This window comes from Rhinichthys klamathensis, unplaced genomic scaffold, assembly GCF_029890125.1.
Source record: "Rhinichthys klamathensis goyatoka isolate OS25496 unplaced genomic scaffold, OSU_Roscu_1.1 h1tg000359l_1, whole genome shotgun sequence".
Classification (NCBI taxonomy): Eukaryota; Metazoa; Chordata; class Actinopteri; order Cypriniformes; family Leuciscidae; genus Rhinichthys; species Rhinichthys klamathensis.
The window spans coordinates 454,655-476,021 of record NW_026606868.1 but is presented as its reverse complement, the minus strand read 5'-3'; the positions used below and the strand labels follow the sequence as shown (position 1 = coordinate 476,021).

Here is a 21,367-nt window from a genome sequence, read left to right as displayed (position 1 = left end):
ATTTCTTTGAGATTTAGTCTTAGGTTTAGTATTTACCGGTAGTGTTATTAGCGGATTTTTTTTTAATTAATCAGAATCGGACGATTTGGGATATTAAGCAAATCAAATATCTATTTTTCATATGGTACATTATAATGTAATTCCTAAATTCACTTGTTGCCAGGACTATCTGTAGATGAGTACATGAGAAGAATAAGTGTTCATTTTTGCTATTTTGTTGTAGTGTTGGTAATGTGTTCCCGCTGGCTCATCTTCTGCTCTCTTTGCTCCCTGTGGTAAAATAGGAAAATCTGGCATATAAAACCAGTTAAATCACAAACTTCATAACAGTATCATTTTGAAAGCTTTTAAGTAATTTACTGTTTAGATTTTTAAACTCACCCGTGTGTAGTATTTCCCTCCATGTTTTAGATATTAGAAAGATGGCTGTGAATGTGTTTTTGGTCACAGTTGTGCTGATAGGTGTAGTCACTCTGACCGGACCAGGTGTGCATACTCAACCTTAGCCTGCTTCGCTGTGTCAGCGCTCTCTGTCTCCCTCAGGTGTGCCTGACTAATCATATTTTTAACAAAGTTACAAAAAAAGTCTTGGAGTTCGTCTGACCCAGATTAGGCCCCATTTTGTACTAAATATCACTTTTAATTGAGATTTCTTTCAGAAAATGATCTGGCTTTGCACAGCTCGTCCTTTGCACATCTCGGGCAATTAAAGAGTGTGAGGCGATGTGAGCTACAGTTTTTGCTGCAATAAATTGTGCCTTTTAATTACTAAACTCTTGGATCGAGGCAAGTATAGGAGAGGTGTAGAAGAACAGAGGGTATCCAGAATTGACAGACGGCAGCAGGTGAGAGAGCGAGATCGAGTCTGTGTGTGTGCCGGTAAAGGTCAGTAGGTAAGCATTCGGCCCTGAGGTTAATTGGATCGAGAGAGGAGCGGAAAGAAGTCAGGTCGCTGCGTCTCAACATTCTTCACAATAATAAAGTTGTGTTCTCCTGTTGCCATTGGTTACCTGCGAATTCTATTTTTGAAGGCAATTATGTTGCTGGTGTTTATCCTGGTGCTGGTGTGGAGAGAGGGAACATCAGCTCCCTGATTGTTGAGGTGGACGAGATTCTTTCAGCTAATGGAAAAGGGCTTTTATTTACAGAGATGCAATCACTGTCTGCTAACACTGTCAAGCTCTTAAGGTTAAGGAGTCTTGGATTTGAACAGAAAAACTTTTGGTAGCAGGGAGCAAAAAATGGTTGAAAGCTTCCCGGTCGGTTCGGAGAGAGAAGAATTGGCTAATCTTAAGTCAACCTCAGTGCACTGCAAAAATTCCTATAGGAGTAGTTCACCAAACATTTTAAAAAGTCCTGTCATTATTTATTCACTCTCTTGTGGTTTTAAACCTGTATGACTTTCTTTCTTCTGTGGAATACAGAAGGAGATGTTTTGAAGAATGTAATTGGTCTTGTAGTTGGTTCATCTTTACCTAGCTATCACAATGAATGAGGACTGGAGCTTTCAAGATTCGAAAACAACACAAAACCACCACCATGGACCTATCATAAAAGTAGTCACTTCAACTTTGGACTGTGGTCTGAAGTTATATGATAACTTTGTGTGAGAAACAGACCAAATTTGAAGTCATTATTTCTATCTCCTAATTGGGTGATGGAATGACGTGAAGGTTAGTATGGGTAGGCTATGCCTCTAATCTTCGATAGTATCTTCTGTTTTGTTGGCCCATAAAAATATCTAAACACCCGAGAAGCAAAATTGCATAAGATGTAGTTTTCAGTTCTCATCCTTCATCTCAATCATCGTTTTCTCCTTGTCTAACCTCTCTCTCTCTCTCTCTCTCTCTCTCTCTCTCTCTCTCTCTCTCTCTCTCTCTCTCTCTCTCTCTCTCTCTCTCTCTCTCTCTCTCTCTCTCTCTCTCTCTCCACAGGTGACCTTCACCAAACGGAAGTTTGGTCTGATGAAGAAAGCCTATGAGCTCAGTGTGTTGTGTGACTGCGAGATTGCCCTCATTATTTTCAATCACTCAAACAAGCTCTTCCAATATGCCAGCACTGACATGGACAAAGTGCTCCTCAAATACACCGAGTACAATGAGCCGCATGAAAGCAGGACCAACGCAGACATCATCGAGGTAACACAGACATACAAGCCCACCAACAATCCTCCCTCTTTTAGGTGGCAGGAAATTGTTTTGTTTGTTTTTTGGTCTCATTCATCCTTTATTTGTTTGCTCCTACTCTTCTTTCCTTCCTTCCTGTCTTTGGTGAACCGTGTTAATTTGGTTGCAGTAGTTCAGTCAATAGCCCTATTTGGTCAGGACTAGTTTTCCCTGAGGAGGGCAGGTAAATGTGTGTGTTTTTCCTCACAGAAACCTTGTTAAAATCACAGAATAAATGACCTACTGTTTTCCGGCTAACTCCTCTGAGAAAGATCCCTTCCAAATAGGAATGTCTATAATTGCGATGACTTTTTTTTCATGACGCTTCTCCTCATTTATTTTGACCTTTGTCTAATTTTTTGTTTCATTACATAGTGCTCCTTCATAATGGATTTAGACCATGCTAATACAATGCTAATTTGACTTAAAATTATTATCTTTCAAATATCATGTTATTTAAATGGTACTCCAAGGTACTTAAGAATATAATGGCATTGCCATGTCCAGAATACCTTGGTAATACCATGATGACTAAATCCACAAGTTCTTCAAGAGATGGCAAGGCTTTTGCTTAGCTAGATACGCATCAATAGGGAGACAGAGCGCATGTGTGTGAGAGAGAAAGAGTGTGTGTGCATGTCTAGAGAGCATGAAGGTAGGTTCAGAGGCTCGCAGATCTCTATAAGCTACTGGCTAACTGCCTGGACGATGGTGGGACAGGAGAGGTAGGGACAGCTGCACCCTCTACCACCTCCTGCCTTTGGCCAGTGAGGAAAACGTGGCTTACACACAAACACACACACGGTGCCCATCCGGTGTCCATCCCGTCCAATGCGAGATGGCGTTGCTCAACGTTAACATGAAAAGAACAGTAGTGGAAGAACGTCTCATGAAGGATTGCTGGAACACTGCTTAAATTTTAAAAAAAATCTGTCATTTATTTACTCTCCCTTATGGTGAGAAGAAGTTTCTATCAATTCTCAAATCGATGGGACCAGACTGCTAGTTCCCATAATGATTATTTAAGAGCAATTTGTGAATCACATCAAAGGTTTATTGAAAAGAACTGTCTCAAAAGAATGATTTGCGTGCGAATTGAACTGGTTTGGTTTTTGAGTTAACAGCTCACTGGAAGGAGAAATTATCAGTAAATAATAACTTAAATGTAGGTATTTTACTCACACACAACTTATGACCTCAGTGATCCGGTTCTCAAGTTCAACTCACTGGATGATTTGGTTGCTTTGGTTCTCGAGTTCACGGGAGGGAAAGATTATAAGTGAATAACAACTTAAATTTGGGTATCATATGACTTCAGAAGACACAGGATATAGTGCATAAGTCGCACGAACCAAATTCTTGGTTCTTTTTTCTCTAATTAATTTGTAGTTGCTATGAATTGTCGACTTATCACTATAAGCAAATACTATAATAAAACAACAGCATAAGGGTTGAAATAAAAAGATAAGAGTAATTTTTGGGTGAACTATTCCTTTAAAATGTTAAATGTGCATGCGTTTAGAATAAAGCAAAACATTTGTTTTGTTTTTAAAGATTAGGTAGTCGTTTCCATGCAGTTTAAAATGCAGTCGTGAGACTGTGAATACTTATTTAGAGTGTGTGATGGTGAGAAACTGATGTGTGTCTCTTTTGCAGAAGCCCCCAGTGGTACAGGCGCATGTTTCCTGTTGGGTGCAGCTGCAGAAATCTCTTAAGAGAGAGAGAAAGTGTGTGTGTGTGTGTGTGTGTGTGTGTGTGTGTGTGTGTATGTGTGTGTGTGTGTGTGTGTGTGTGTGTGTGTGTGTGTGTGTGTGTGTGTGTGTGTGTGTGTGTGTGTGTGTGTGTGTTGTGTGTTGTGTGTGTGTGTATATGCGTGCATGTTCTGTGGTGAGGGCGTTGGGCCGCTGTGGGCCACATCAGCTCAAGCCTGACTGGGCTGCTTTGTGTGTGTGTGTGTAAAGGCTGAAGGCCGTCTCATGTAATATTGAAAGGCAGCGTGTCAGTAGAGGCAGACCTGGTGCTGAGTTCCCAGCATTTGGTCTGATAAGAGATGTTTCTGGGGGCAGTAACGTTCATAAGGCCCTTCCGGTGGCTCATACCCAATTTCAACATGTCTTCTGCACTCTACTTGGTTATTTGTCTATTAAAGATCAAAAAGAGAGACACAAGCACACAAAAAGAGTAAAATCAACAGATTGAAGGAGATTCGCTGTATATAAATGATACAGTGGCAGTGCTTACATTCACCCAGAGAAAAAAACCCTTATTCACCCTACAGCTCATACACACAGACACACACACACACACACATTCAGGCAGGCATGCTTTCACACTGATGCATGACTGAACAAATGCATATGCACGCATACAGCCTCTCTTCTTTTCTCTTGCTGTATCTCTCTTTTTGCTCTCATCTCTTCAGTCGCCTCGTGTTGCACGTGCCTAGTGTGTGTGTGTGTGTGATTGTATGGGGGCTGCCTGCTTCTTCTGCCAGAGCTTGTTAATCTGCTTGACTGCAGATCCCAATCAGGAGAGAGACAGAGAGAGGGAGAAAGAGACACGGAGAGAGGGAGTGGGGAATGAAAGAGACCGAGATGAAGAGTGGGTGTTTAAGGATGAAGATCCTGTAGATATCAGTTGGGGTTGAAAGGAGGTGGTGAGATGGGAAACACAAGGCTTTGCCCTTTTTCATAAGCAGCTCTGATGAAGAGGCTGTGGGCACTTAAAGACAACATGAAATAAAAATGTGCCTTTTTAATTAATTATTGGTGTAATCATTCAATATAATAATTTATATTAAAATAAATAAATATAATAATCTTTTATCAAAATCTAATAACTTTCTTTGCTTCTTAAACAATGTTTGATTTTGCTGACATAACCATGGTTATGCTTGCAGAGAAAATAATAGTATTAATATTTTCAGAGCCCATTTTTCACGATCCAGTCAAATCCCACTAGATAAAATCAAGCCCCATCCGAATGTATATTCTGTTTTACTTGGAAATACATCAAATTCATACTTTGCACGTGACGTCATACTGGCTGGCGGGCAAGAACGTCGTTCTCTAGCAACGAAACCCAGTAAACTAATCAAGGATCTTGCCAGGACGTCGCCAGTTTTAATATACAAAAGTTGGTGTTTTGAGGTGTAAACCACATGCCAGATAGTTGTTGTGCGATTGGATGCACTATGTCAATCGTGTAATCTTAACATAAACGCGGTTACACGTTCGCCAGTAGGTGGCGAGAACGCGTTCATCTGTACGTGATTTTGATTTGATATGATGAGAAGATGAATACATGGATAATGAATGACACGTTACTGTTGTACTGCGTCTACTTATTACTTACTTACAGTTACTCCAAGTCTGGTAGATACTTTGCCAGCTTCAAAGCAATGAAAACATCAACGGGTGCTGTGTATGGATCACACGTTAACTTCCGAGTATGTTAATCTTTTCTTGATATCTAATTTTAACATTCGGTGACATATTGATTGTAGTATTAGAAATTTGCAAGGCTGCAATTCCCCTGGCTGGCCACTGTTTGTCGCCATTTTGTCAGCGTTTGTTGCCCGCCAGGTATCCATGGTAGTCACGTGACTGCAAAGTATGAATTGTCGACATTTAAACAGACAGTTCACTCAAAAATGAAAATTGATATCATTTACTCTCCCATGTTGTTTTAAACCTATGACATTTTTGGGGAATTTTTGTAGAATCTTCATGCAGCTCTTTTAAAAAATAAATAAAGTGCTATTAATGTAGTCCATATGACTATTTGTCCTAAGTCCTATGAAAACATTTAAAATGCAGAAGTGAGAATTAATTTCAGTGTCACATCAATGCACGTTGCTGAGTTTTTCATTTCTCCTTATTGTAACTTGACAGACAAGGTCCAGACTTACTTATGAAAAAGAGCTGTAACATTTCTCGTATTATGTACCATGAACTTTTGGTGAATCTTTTCTTTTAGTGCCTTGCATATTTTGTTTCATGTTGTGTTTAAGCAATAATTTCCTAGATTTCTACTGCTGTTTAGCTGAGCATTCATATAGAAGCCAGGGCTGTAAATCGATAAAAAATGTAAACAATTATATTATATACAATATAATTAATCAAATGAACCACTTGCATATATCTTCCTAAGAAAAGCTCCAAATGAAGATTCAAACAGGTCAGGGGGACTAATATATTGTGTTTTTTAGGGCCTGATCTGTGTTACAGAAGGCCTAGCATGTCTGATGAGTGTTGATTGACGTGGAAAAAGCTGGAAAAAGTAATAATTCTGGCTAGTTTTGTCACCATAATACCAGTGCAAATTTCAGAATTCTCAATGGTAATTTTGCGAACATAGCAAAAAGATAATAGGCTATTAAACAGTGGTTTATTTTCAATTAAAATGAAATATTGTTATAATTATTAACAAATTAAATTAAAACAATGAAATGTAGCCTTAACATTCATCAATCAAGTGCATTTAAAAGTTTTAATTAATTAGAGTTTTAAAGTTAAGTAATTATACAAGTAAACAGTAATACAGAACAAATAAACTAAGTAAGCACAATGAGTGGTATTCTACTTTTATTATAAGCATTGCTGTTTAATTATTATAAATGATGTCATAGACAATGGCGGGTTTATTAGGCTTTCATTTACTCTGCAAAGATTTTTTTTTGTCCCATCTGTTTACATTCAGTTAAGACAAATCTGCTGTGTTTACATTGATGCCAAGCTGGCATTGTGACCAAGAAGGGCACATTTATGAGGATTCAGAAGTAACCACCTATGACCAGACAGCTTTTAAGAATTGAATTGAGTAGTCTATGGTACCAATACTACAGAAAGAACTGAAATTTAATTTAAGTATCGACTTGATACTGAAGTACCGGCCCTTTTGACATCCCTGATATCAGCAGTTCCTTTCAAGTGCGACCATTGGCGTTAAATGCTCGAGATGAAATGACTGTGAACTTTTAACCTCTGTCTGTAAGAGATGAGAAATCTGTGTGTGCTGGACATCGGCTAAGCCCTCTTCGATATTGAGATGATGTACTCCATCCTATTCTCTCAGATCCGCCTCCACAGTGGGATGAGCCGTGGGTTATCAGCCAAGATCAGCTGCTAAAATGATTCCATTAGCCTCATATGAGTTACAGTCAGACTCGCCTGATAATGGCAGACACGCTGCCTTTAAAGGAGGAATGGGGATGAAGGGATGAGGAGGAGAAGTGTAGGGTTCAGAGGGGCCACTAATCTGTCAGATGGGTGTATCTGGACGCTATCGTGTGTGTAAGCCGGCAGGCTGCGGCGAAGCCGAGGCTTTAAGCGCGTTCTCAAGGGAGGGAGGGGGTTGCAGCCTTCTCTGCTTTACACACTGCAAATGGAAGGTGACATTACATTGTGCCTATGTTGGACATCAGCGTGCACTTCCGTACACTCGAGAGAGAGAGGGAGTTATGTACATAGTATACTCTTAAATTTTTTTTTTTTTCGGCTTCAGGGTCATAGAAGAAGCATTTTTGGTTCATCATTTTAATAATGATGAACCAGTTTTTCACTGTAAAGAACCTTTTGTGAAGAAATGGTTCAATGGTTGATAAAGGTTTTTAATAGTGTAAGGCCATACATTTTCTGATAAATGTGTTTTTCAATCGAAGATTCTTAAACTTTTACTGTGGTCCCTCTCAAATGTTTGCTAACATCCCACATAGGAAGTGGGAGTTTGAAAAGACAATATGGGATGGAGAGAGGAGGGGAATAGAGGACAGGAATGAGTCAGCTCGATAAGTCGTGGAAGAATGAGAGCATTATTGGATTAGAGAAGAGACACAAAGATAGTGTGAAAAACCATCGAGAACCATCAGAAAGGAGTGGAAATGAGATGAAAGAAGAGAGAAAGTGAAGGTCGAGGGGTAACATAGATTAAATAATGTAAAGACAGGAAGGGTACGCTCGAGAGAGGGACTGTACGGGGGGAGGGAAGGAAGGCGTTTCAGGGGGAGGAGCACTACTGAACCAGGTTAGCCAGTCAGAGGCAGCGGAGCTCTGCAGGGGAATCTTCCCTTGGCAACACAAACAAGCACCCGCCCCATAAAGGAGAGACAGCAGGCAGAGAAATACAGGGACAGGTGAACAGATGGAGCCGACTCAGAGACAAGCTGATCAGCTGACCCACCCCTCACTGTGTGTGTGTGTGTATGTGCGAGAGAGAGTGTTATGCTATGAACGATAAAGCTAGTTTAAAGGCTTGGGATATCTTTTTTTCCACTCTATCTTTCATCAAATCTTCACCGAAGTCTATATATTTTTAGCAGCACTTGCTAAGGCTAATCGCTATTCCTCATACTTGGGTATAGGGATTTCAACCAGCCCCTATTCCTAAACAAACCTACTAAAATCAACTCAGAACACCTTAGCAACTGCATGACAAAAGCCTGACAACACCCTGGGCTTCACCACTGGCATTTTAGTTCATTCTAATTGATTTAGGTTAGATTTATAATATAATATAATTATAAATTGTGTATATTATATAATATAATGTACACTATATTTTGAAAAGTTTGGGGTCTGTAATGAGTAGAATTTAGTACTTACAAATAAATGTTGTTCTTTTGAACTTTCTATTCATCGAAGAATCAAGGTTTCCACAAAAATATTAAGCAGCACATCTGTTTGTAACATTGATAATGATAATAGTAAATGTTTCTTGAGAGCCAAATCAGCATATTCAAATGATTTCTGAAGGATCATGTGACACTGAAGACTAATGTAATGGTGCTGAAAATTCAGCTTTGCCAACACAGGAATAACTTTATATAATAGTTATATAACAGGAATAATGTTAATAATATTTTACAATATTACTGTTTTTATTGTATTTTAGCAAAATAGACTTCTTTCACAACTCTCATTCAAAAAAGTCTCACAGACCTCAAACTTTAGAACAGTGTATATAAAATACACATTATATAATACTTAATTGTAGTGTAAGTGTTAATTGTCCAATTAAAAGTGTTGGTCTGGATTACACTGGGTCAGTTTGTTTTACGCTATATTTTCTTTTGCACATATTTTATGTCACTGTGACCTCTGTGAGCAGGAAGAAAGCAGTGCTGAAAACTGTTTTCTGTTTAGCCTCGATACCCCCCATCAAAGCTACTTAGAGAAAATCTTGTTTGGAAAATCTTCTCAAAAAAAATGAGAGGCTGTTTTCTGGCTGAAACCGATAAACTGAGTTTCTCTATTTTTCAGCCTTATCTTACTTACTTCCACAGGGTTTCCGCGGGGTCTTAAAAAGTCTAAAAAAGTCTAAAATTTCAAAATCACAATTTAAGGCCTTAAAAAGTCTTAAATTTGCTGAAGTATTGTGTTCTAGGTCTTAAATAATTTTAAACAGGTCTTAATTTTCCTACGTCCTCCCGCAGCGCTTTGGAATGTTTTTGTTTTTTTATTGCGTGGCGTTATAGTTCCTTATTTCGCTAGTCCAAATATAATTCACTTTAATTACGACTACAAAATAGACCAACATGCAACAGCCCATCAGCTTTGTGCATCCATCTAAGCTGTCTTCAGTACTGTTCAGTTTGAATAAATTAATTTACTTTGCAAGTAATTTTGAGACTCTGCGTTTCCTTTGTACATTTTTTTTATGTCGTGATGTAGGTCTTAAATTTAATTCATAATATTCATAAAAAGGTCTTAAAAAGTCTTAAATTTGACTTTGTGAAACCTGCAGAAACCCTGTTCCAGCACACAGTTGTCTTTTTATTTATTTTTTTATATTTTTTATATTATGACAACAAAAAACATAAAGGTCTCATACATAGACAATAACATATAAACATGAAAATAACATACATAAACGTGTGTGTGTGTGTGTGTGTGTGTGTGTGTGTGTGTCCATGTATTACTGGGTGTGCAAGTGGAAATAACTTAACAGAAGAAAATCTTACAGATACCACAGACATGATAAAAATGAACTAAATAGTAATAATAATAATAAAAAATTAAATTTAAAAAAAGAAAAGAAAATAAATAAATAAATAAATGAAAAAGAATTAAGGCTAATATGATAAAAAAAAAAAAAAAAAAAAAAAAGATGTCTCTGATCTCCCCTTGGCCAAGACACACTACAATGGGCTATAGGCGATAAGACGACGTCAGTCACCACCAAGAACACTCCCCACCTCCGGCCGTCACACACATGCCCTGCTTACCCTATTTGTTTGTTGTTGTTGTTGTTGTTGTTGTTGTTGTTTTTTTGTGTGTGTGTTTTTTCCTTCCCTTTCTTTTCCTTTTTTTTTCTTCTCTTTTTTTTTTGCTCGTGATAGATGTATATGCATGTCAGCTAGTGTGTTGCATTAAAAGAAAAAAAACGAGACGTGTAGCGTGGAACCAACTCCATGCAAACCCAGGTCACCACGATCATGCCTTGCTTATCCTGCTTAGGCCTATGTGTTTTTTTGTTTTTTTTGTTTTGTTTTTTGTCAGCACACAGTTGTGTAATGGGCTATGCAGTTTCATCTTTTCCCAAGTCATGGAGTAAAATTATAATTTATCCTCTTCACACTCTCAAACACTTTTCCGATGTACCGTGTTCTTGGTTTATGTGTCGCATGTTACTCTATTGGTATAATAAATCACTGCTTCTCTCTGATTGACATTTGTGTTTCTAAGTGTGAAATGTGCTCCTCTCCCTTTCTTCTCCGAATGCTTTAAGACGTTGAGAAAGAAAGGCTTTAACGGTTGCAACAGTCCAGAGCCAGACGGGGACGATTCGATCGACCAAAGTCCGTTACAGGAGGACAAATTCCGCAAGAGCGAGGAGCTGGACATCCTCTTCAAACGCTACGGAGTGAGTATTCCTCTTTACCTTGTCGTTCTAACCTCCCTCCTTCTCTTTCTTCCCCTCTGTCTCTCTCCTGTACTCGGTTGGAAATAAACCAAGGCTCTGAACAAGAAAGAGCACCGGGATTCGGAGAGCCCGGACCCCGAGGAGCCGTTCTCCCTCACGCCTCGCACAGAGGAGAAGTACAAAAAGATAGACGAGGAGTTTGATAAAATGATGCAGAGCTATAGGCTTTCAGTGAGTACCCGTGTGAAGAGGCCTGCTGTAGGCCCCGGCAACCAACTCACACAGCCTGCTGTCGGCCCGGCAACCAACTCACAGAGCACCTAGCAACCATCTCTCACCCCATTCCCCTCCTACCACCCCTCAATCCCCTCTGAATGTGTGTGCTTGGGCAAGGAGAGGGCAGTCGGGGGCGAGAGGGCCAGTGTGGGCCGCATCCCTTTTGATCCTCACAATCCACTTTTTCAAATGCGCTTGTGATTTATAGCTCTCTTGATTCTGTGTGCTGTTGTTTCGTGTTTTCTGCGATGACTGATGCTTGTATCGCATTTGCCAGGAATAGACTTCTGACTCATCTGGGTCCTGTTTAAGGCGTCAGTGAAGATAATTTTCATTAAGTCACTGTCAAAAATGCTTTATGCATGAGCCCTGCATGAGGAATCTCTTCTCAGGAGGTACAGAAACAAGAACGTGCTGCTCGCTATCTCAATATATCGTGGGCCCGAGTTTGATATCATATACATAGTGAACGTGATTCAACATGATGTGGGCAGCAAAGACGAATTAGTGTAGTAACTAGTGTTCTCTTTCCTCTTTAATGCTAATGGGACTGGAAATGAGAAATAACTTGAAAAGAGTTTCGTCGCCTGACGAAGGGGCAGTTTTCCTCTCTCTTGCACCCATCCCGCTCTCCACCCAGTGCACCATTCCCCAGCCGGAGCACAAAGAGAGTCATCCAGCACCTCGCTCTTTCTCTGCCACATAATCCCAGCATGAGCGCCCGAGGAAGCAAAGCTAAAACCTTAATCCCTCTCGCTAGGGACACCCAGCAGCATGTGTACTACGAGCTCTACTTAACAGGCCGGAAAATGATCAGTCTGTAATGAGTTTTTAGATATTCACAACTAACGGTCTGACACTAACTGTCTGGCAACCTGCAGTGGAAAAAGCTGGATTGTGTGGAGGAAATTTACTTTAGGTTGTTGTTGTTTGTTTTTTGAAGAAACATTAAGTAGACACGGTAGCTTTTTTTCTGGTAATGTTTTTAATATCAACTTGGAGTAATATCAGTGCTATAATCAGTTTATACTGGATATACACTACCATTCAAAAGTTTGGGGTCAGCAGGATATTTTTTGAAAGAATTGAATAATTTCATTTATTGTACAAGGATGCATTCTATTGATCAAAAGGTTTCTATTTCAACTAACTGCTTTTCTTTTGAATCCTGAAAAAACGCATCATGGTTCTACTAAAATATTAACAGCACAGCTGTTTTCAACATTGATAGAAATAATAAATGTTTCTTGAGCACCAAATCAGCGTGTTAGAATGATTTCTGAAGAATCATGTGACACTGAAGACTGTGGTAATGATGCTGAAAATTCAGCTTTGTCATCACAGTTAAGGAATGATTCAAAAAGAAACAGTTATTTTAAATTGTAATAATATTTTCTAATACTACTGTTTTTACTATATTTTTGATCAATAAATGCAGCCTTGGTGAGCATAAGAGAATTCTTTTACAAACATGAAAAATTCTTACCGACTCCAAACTTTTGAACGGTAGTATATCAGTTGATTTTGGATATTTAGATGTTACATCTAGAATTCTGAAGTGAAGTAAAGTAGCGTGATAAGATTACATTCATTTAAATTAATTTGAATAAATTAACGAGAGAGAGATTGTGAGTGTGAATTACCTGCGTCTGTATGTAATAGTGTTAAACAGCACTTGGAAGTGGATCAAAACGGAATGCGGAAAAGTCGGATCTTGTTCGGATTTTTGTGTTTACACGTGTGCGGCAAATTCCGATCTGTGTCAGATGTGATTTAAAAACATCAGATTTTTTTGTGCCAGTGTAAATGCAGCCTAAAGTTTTTGATCGGATTTGGTTGTATTATAAGACCCCATTTAAATCTATTGAGTAAATTGCCCCTGAAAGATCATTCCTCATGTGCACTGTGATCTGCAGTAAGCTCCAATCCAATAGGACTTCATGTTTATATAATTGCCAACTTGTTTCCCAAACCAGTCAGTCTTTCTCACTTCACTGGTCACGCTCTTTCTCGACGTCACACAGACTGTTTTTCAGTACCAAGTGTCATTCCAGTCACAGTTGTCTATCGCTTGTCTGTGTGTCTAGACCGATATTCTCTTCAGTCTGTTGTGTTTATCTTCAGTTGTTGAAGGCTATTTCAGATGTGTAAGATTGCACTTTCTGGCTGAGAAATTGGAGACTAGCACACTAGATTTTGGTGTATATATTCAGATGCGGTGTGTTAGGTGCTCCATATTTTAAAACCAGCTGCTCGCCTCACACTGACTCTACTCTGCCCTGCCCTCCCTTCACCCTGCCTGGCCTGCGTGCAGTGCTGGAACTTAGTTGCTGTTTCGTCCACAGGCTTAGTGAGTAGCATGCTATGCTACATGGGTTACTCCCTCTAGAACTGTAGCTCATATGTATTTACCCTGGAATATTCCTTTAAAATAGCTTTGGCATCACTAGATTCTCATTAGGAGTCATTTCTTCGAAAACAGTTTTTATAGAAGACATAGACCCAAACTGTTATATAAGAACAAAGCTGTCGGAGGTCAAAACCCAGCTGTATTTTATATTTTAATTTATTCAGTATTGGTTGATATTGGATATTTAATAGTGCTTGACATTTCCTGTTTTTTTTTTTTTCATTTAAATTACCTTTGCTATCATCTAACGCTCACTAATAATTTTATTACACTTAAATGTAATATTTAACTAATATAAAATACACACCTGTATATTATATTATCATACTCTACATTATAAATTTGTGTTGCCCAATGTTTAAAAATGGCTGATTTTAGTGTTTTTTTGTGGGGGGGGTTTATTAGGCAAAATAGTATAGAATTGGTAACACTTTACAATTAAGTTTAATTTGTTAACATTACCGGTAGTCAACATGAACTAACAATGAAAAATACCTCTAACGCATTTATTACTCCTGATTCATTTCAACATTTACTAATACATTATTAAAATCAAAAGTCAAATTATTTAATGGATCTGAGCTTACATTAACTAACAATGAACAGTTGTATTTTTATTAACTAACGATAAAAAAGCTGAATAAATACTGTAACGCATTGCTCATTATTCAATACATGTTACAGTATTGATACATTGCTCAATGTTAGTTTATGCATTAACCAATGTTAACTAATGGAACCTTATTGTAAAGTGTTACCACAGAATTGTAATACCGGCCATTTATTGTTAACAGCCATATACGGAGGTCAAAACCACGTTCTCACTCTTAGGGACTATAATCATCGTACTTCAAACTACATTTTTCTGCCTACGCTCAGACAGAGAGGCTACAGAAGAAAGGGAGAAGGACAGAGAAACAGCCAGACTATCAAACTGGGTCCCACTCAGAACACAGGAGGCCTAGTGTGGCCCACATTCTAATTTTAGAGGCCCTGGTTTTGCTGAGGATCATGGGAAAATGGGTCTCCATCTGAGCATCTGGACAGTTTGAGTCCACGCTGAGTGCCGAAGCTGGCTAATTGCGCTTCAGAAAGCACGAGAACGAAGAACGGCTGACTCAGGCGTTGTCACGGCCACATGCCCCTTGTTTGAAACACCTGAACCTACCCTGAGCGCTGGGATATTCCCCAGAGCCATATTATCAGTTTAAGGACAACTGTTGCAGACTAAAATTGAGTATATTGCTGGGGTACAAAACAAAACGTTTTCAGATCCAAACGCTCTATCAGATGCCAAAAGCAAACAAGAAATGGTGCTAATGTATCCATACTGAAATCTCAGATGGCCAGACTGTTAATTTTTTATGAATCATTAAAATACTAGTGTCTGGGATGCCTGGAGACTGTAGTGTGTACACCGTGAGTTTAGCTTGAATGTGTGGTATGAATACAATGTGCTCATAAACTGCTGTTGAAATTGTATTCTCAACTGAAATGAGTATTTAGAGAAACAATATTCCTTACATCACGACGTAATAAGCGAATAGTGTTAAAATATACAGTAACTATAAATGCTGGATGATTCAGAGAAATCTGGACGGAAGTGGAGCAAAGCTTCCCAGAATTTTCCTGTTCCTTTCGTTTCCAGTCTGGACCATTCGAGCAGATTTTAAGTCTTACAAAATTAACTCTGCACCTCGTAGCTTCACATGCTCTGCTTCGGAGATGTTTGCACAAGTCACTGCATGCTATTAAAACCGGTGTGTGTCCGTTTGTGTGTTGTCTTGATGTACATGCAGGTGTGCGAAGTAAAGCCGCTAACGGTTTCCCTCTCTATCTGTGCTTTCTCAGTCCACAGTGCCACCACCCACTTTCTCCATGCCAGTCACAGTACCGGTGTCCAATCAGAGCCCTCTGCCATTCAGCAATCCCAGCAGCCTCGTCACCACTTCCTTCGTCACCTCCACTCTCTCAGACCCGCGCCTGCTGTCGCCACAGCAACCGCAGCTCCAGAGGAACACGGTGTCTCCAGGCCTGCCACAGAGACCTGCCAGCGCAGGTAAAAGATCAATGGTGCTGAGTACCCGTAAGCAAAGCAGGAAGGAGGAAATAGTAACTCATGTTGTGTACATGCGCTTATAATGTTTGCCTGTGGGTGTCGGATTACCCGGAGCAGCTGTTACTCAGACACACCACTGATTTATGCTTAAAAGTGTCTGTCAAAACCATCATCTACTCTGCTCTGGAGTGGTTACATAGTGTACAGATCACTTTTTATTAATGCTTGCGCAATATATTGGTATGATACCATACTTGGCCTCCATATGTCACTTTCACTTTCATTTAGTTACATTAATGCCTCGTTTCCACCGAGCGGTACAGGACAGTTCAGTACGATTCGGGACGGTAAACCCTGATCTGGCTTGCGTTTCCACCGCCAACAGTACCCTTACTTGATATGCATGGTGTATGTCGGAAAGTAGCGATCGACATCATAATGTGACAAGGTTCAAAATGAGTCGTTTTGGCAGCCTCCTTTTGAACTAACAAGGAAGTTCTGATACTTACAGGATATTTTTATGTCTTAAAGGAGCTGTATGTAAGAAATGTATTTCAATTAATCATAAAATGGCCCTGATATGTCTCTAGACATTAAGAAATCATGTTCATTTCAAATACTTATATCACTGACAACAGTAGTACGGCCACGATATTGTCATTTAAAAAGTGCAGTTGCAGCCCTCAACTGATGTTGATGTTGTCATCTTGTGTTTTGGCCTGAAGCCCCACCCTCCACCTATCTACCAATCACGAAGTCAGTAGTGTTTCGGCATCCGGGTTACCAGCTCTGCTCTAGTTGAAAGCTCCTTGTAGCAGCCTACGTTCCTGCTGGATCCTGCAGCCTATCTGGCAACCTCGAGTCAGGGGGGAGGGGGAGGGGATACACCGCTCTACAGTAATTTGAAAGTGATTGCAGTACCAATTTTGGCCACAATCTTACATACAGCTCCTTTAAATGTCAAAAATTGGATTTCTCAATTCATGACCCCTTTAATGGACCTGTTGTGTGTTTTGCTTCAATGCATCAACCAGCAATAATAAATAAAACCTTATTGTAGTGTTTTTTTGTATTTTGTAACTAACTGTAATTGTAACACCAGCCATTTATCGGTTATCAGCCCTAACATAAAAATAATTATCACCTTTGTCTTGACCAGACTTTTAATATTTATGCATCCCTACGGCATGCAATCCCACTTCAGCCCATTCGGTGAAGTTTTCTGTTCAGTATTTCAGTATCAGCTTGTTGTAGCATCAGATTAAAGTCGTTTTAAACCTGGTATCAACATCTCGAGAGATGCAGTTGTTAACAAGCTTCAATGCATCTCATTTTGATCTGATCACTCAAACCACCTTTGGAGGTTGTTGGGGACGCATATCGAATTTGTAGTGTAAACGCTAATGTGTTCTGATGCACCCTTGAAAACTCGAAGGATTACTGACTCGCGTAACGTAATCACTGTTAGGAAGAAAATGCTCGATCGAATCATTTTAGAATGGATTAGAAGCTTTTGTAGGCAGGAATGGTGGTAGACGCAGCTTTTGCAACATACATGAGATGGTGTTTAAAAGGGCACATGGGCAATTGTATAATAGCATGTACAATATATACACTCTATATCGTTCAAAAGTTTGGGGTCAAATGTATTTCCTTACATTTGGTCCAAAATACAAAGAGAGTCTGTAGTCTGTAGATTTCAGCCTTCCTGTAAGCTATTCTGTCTTTTTTCCAGGTGCCCTTCTGGGAGGTGACCTCAACCATTCAAACGGAGCATGCCCAAGCCCTGTGGGTAAGTCTTCCCTCCTACCAACCAGACGGCCCTAATAAAACCTCTTCATTTTCACCTGAATAATGCATCAGTCTGAGTCAAACTGCTTCAAATTGAAGGGCACGTTTAAGACCTGCAGAGTGGAGCGAGGGTTTTCAGTCTCATCCGATAAGATATGATCTGATCTGACTGTGATTATGAAGGTTGTCCGGACACAAAAATCTGAAAGCGAGTGATCAGAGAGACTATCGGACATCCACCATACGCTCACACACCTGTTCGCGCGTGACAGCTGAAGCTCACACTCTGCTCTCCAAGCATGCCTGTAAACACCCTCATGGGACCATGAGGCACGAGTGACATAAATGTTATGGGTCAACACCATGCATGTCAATTTTCCTACTCCGTCTTTCCATTTCCCTTTGTTATCGTTTGCTTTTGTCTCTTTTCTGTTTCTGTGCTCCTGAATACTTGTCTTCTCATCCTCTTTCCCTCTCAGCTGTTCTTCATATCTCACACATGACAGTCTGAATACCCAGCTTAAACCAGCACGCTCCGTCCCTTCCCCTCCCCCTCTGTCACACTCCCTTCTCTCCTCCCAGCCAATCTTGACAGTCCCTGACAGCTGTTGGTTCTCCTGCCTCTGATCTTCAAAGAGCACATGAAGTCTCATGGACATTTTAAGTGGGCATTTAAAATGTGAACATTTAATCAGTAAAGAGGCTGAAGGCCTTTGTGGAGTCACTTAAAAAGAATAACTTCCATGGTTTCGTGGAGGTTGTGTGTGTATTCTTTGGCACATTCCACAAAATGGCACATTTGGTATTGCGTGCCCTTTTTTTCTTTCTTTTTTTAGACTTAACTTTTTTTTAAAGCTTTAGGCCAACTTTTTAACTTAAACCTAAATTTGACCAAGCATGAAAGCCTGTTAAAATGAAACAAAAAAGATTATTGACATAATCTTACTGCTTTTCCTTGTCCATTACCAATCCTTGTCTCTCATTTGCTCTCTCTCGCTCTCTCTCTCTGTACATTTCTCCTCCCTTCCCTCCATTCTCAGCTGTTGCTCTGGGAATGTCAGCATTGACGTCATGTAGCATTCCTACCATTCCCATGAGAGAGAGGGACAGAGAGCGAGAGAGACATGGACAGAGACAGAGATGAAAAGAAAAAGGCAGTCAGACCTTTGAAGTGGAGATTAACAGAGGCCGGGGCTTACAACCAACACACTTATTTACTAACACAGCACACTCACATATACACACTCATATCTAATGTATTTACCATTATACTCTCTGACCCAAGTTCATAGAGCATAAACAAGTGTGTTTATACACATGTTTCTGTCCCAGCACCCTCTAAAAACCAGACTGATCTTAAAGCTGTGTTTCCTGGGGCAGAGAACAGCTGAGCACGTCTCTTCTCTGCTGCCAAGGAATTGCAGCTCCCTTTGCAATCTCTTTCCATTCAGAGCTGCTGACGCGGTTGTTGTTCACACACACACGTCTAGCAGAGCAAAACGCAGTTGTTGTTGCCCTGTAACCGGAGCTCCGATAGGATAAAATATCAAACTGCAAAAGTCTCTCTAGTCTGAAACTCTTAAATCATTCAGAAACTGAGGACATCTACTTTTGATAGACTTTATTTTAATTTAGTGTATTAATGTAGTTTTTTTAAAGCGTCAACACACCGCACATTTTAGAAGCAGTAGGGGATACTGGGATTGATTGGCAGAGTTTTCATACTTTATTCAAAATCTCTGGTGTTAAAAATATTAAGAGGATCCAGCAATGTAAAAAAAGAAAGTGTACATTCTTGAGTAAAAAAAAAAGTTTAATGTAAAAATGATTTAAATATGTTTGAACACAGTTGGCACAGATTGTGGGGGTGGTTGACCGTGTTAAAATGATAAACTAAAAATAATATTGTTTTTACAATTAATATAATTATTGTCTGATATGATGATTAATTCAGATTGGTTTTTTATATATATATATACATTATATAATCATTGTTGGTATTTTTATAAACCAGATTACACTCTTTTCATAAATAAAGTTTGTCAGAACTCATAATTTATCAGACTTATATCTGAATATAACTGGTTCCTTTTTCAATTAATTAACCCATTTCATGTATTTTCATATTTTTTCAAATGTAAATACTTTATTAATTTTTGTTTGTTTGTTTTAGTCTTTATGAGATGTCTTAGAATCCGTGAGTGTGAATCTAGATGACAAACTTTCATGTTACATTGTAACAGCACCATATTATGACCCAGAAATTTACCCTGTGCCATCAAAATCTTGTCGCCAACCAATCCTGTCTCCCCTACAGCAGAAAGTTAAAATAGCATTGCTAAAAATATTTGTAGTATAAATATTTGGGATATTTCTGTTCAGCTGAGACATCAGTGGGTTGCCATAGCACTAGTGAGTGACGTTCAAGTTGTGTTGGGAGAATAGTGTTATTTGGTTCCAGAATGTGGGAAAACATTGGGAAAATCCCCAGTCTCTCTCTCTATCTATTTCTCAGCCATGCTCTAAAACACAATCACACACATATTTTGCCTTCCTGTGAAAACACTGCCCTTGAGTCAGATTAGATCAAGCATTACAAGTGCTACAACGTCATAAACAAAATAGAGCGAAAATATTTCAATAACAAAGCTGAGAAGAAAGTCGAGGAACAGGATAAACTAGTGTCAGTTAGATCCCACCGATCCCTTCCCTGTGTGCGTCTTCTTGTGCGTCTGTTTCCTCCCATAAAGGAATGCAGTTCTCCAACCTAAAAAACAGTCATTATTAATCCTCCAATTACAACATAATAGAGTTGTAATCCCAAAAAAAAAACAGAGGATTTAGTTTGCAGCACAAAGTGTTGGAAAACACATCTGCCGTGGTGAGGGAGACCCTAATAGGATTATTTTTCCCTGGTGGGTAATTATTGTGTTTTTCTCATCAATACAAATTACAGAAAATATGAACTCAGTCGTGTATCTTCATTTTGTTTTCATAAAATGCACAAGTGTTTCTTAGGGTCGATGAGAAAGAAAGCAACCAAGGTCTTTATTTGTAAATCTCTCCGTTGACATTTCTCTGTCTTCTCCTCATTTTCTTTCTTGTTCTGTAGCCAATGGTTACGTCAGTGCCAGGGCCTCCCCAGGACTCCTCTCAGTCTCCAACGGCAACAGCATGGGGAAAGTAGTCCCGGCTAAATCTCCCCCTCCACCCAGCACTCAGATGGTGAACAGTCGCAAACCGGACCTTCGAGTCATCACCTCTCAGAGCAGCAAGGGTCTCATGCAGCTGGTGAGCACTTCCACATTGCTCTACAAGAGACTTGTTGGCTCAAACTTGATCAAATCTCGAAGCTATGTTACAGCATAACGAAAACATATGAGGGCTAATGCTCTCATTGTTATTCTACACAAGAATTTCTCACGAGGACCATGAGAAGGGAAGCGAAAGTAAAGCTGTCAGATAGACTGAGCTGATTCATATACGTCTGTCTGTCTGTCTGTCTGTCTGTCTGCTCTCAGTATGTGTTGTGTGTGTGTGTATGTGTGACCTCGTTTACACCTTGTGTTGTGATCCGTTCACAAGTGAGCAGTACTAAATACACGTGTAAGTGAGTACAAGAAAATTTGTCATTGCAATACACTACTAATTTGTAGATTAAGGTTTTTTAAACTTTGCTGGTTTCAAGCAGCTTTTTCTTTTTTTTTATGTGTGTATATATAAAAAATGTATATGTATATACACACTAGGGGTGTGTAACGGTACACAAACATGGCGGTTCGGTACGTACCTTGGTTTAAGTTG

At 39.4% G+C, this 21,367-nt stretch overlaps 1 protein-coding gene across 16 annotated transcripts in view; it reads left to right on the top strand.

Moving 5' to 3' along the window:
• Positions 1-21,367, top strand: part of mef2d (myocyte enhancer factor 2d) — a 60,445-nt gene that overhangs the window by 24,833 nt on the left and 14,245 nt on the right. For 10 of the 16 annotated variants that reach the window (XM_056233084.1, XM_056233082.1, XM_056233089.1 and 7 more), the window contains exons 3-7: positions 1,935-2,138; positions 11,121-11,258; positions 15,565-15,772; positions 17,508-17,564; positions 20,676-20,854. In XM_056233084.1, the coding sequence (XP_056089059.1) occupies positions 1,935-2,138; positions 11,121-11,258; positions 15,565-15,772; positions 17,508-17,564; positions 20,676-20,854 (786 nt within the window). Of the gene's footprint in view, positions 1-1,934; positions 2,139-10,892; positions 11,028-11,120; positions 11,259-15,564; positions 15,773-17,507; positions 17,565-20,675; positions 20,856-21,367 lie in introns of all 16 variants that reach the window. The other 6 variants (XM_056233083.1, XM_056233081.1, XM_056233087.1 and 3 more) reach the window with 2 other exon arrangements.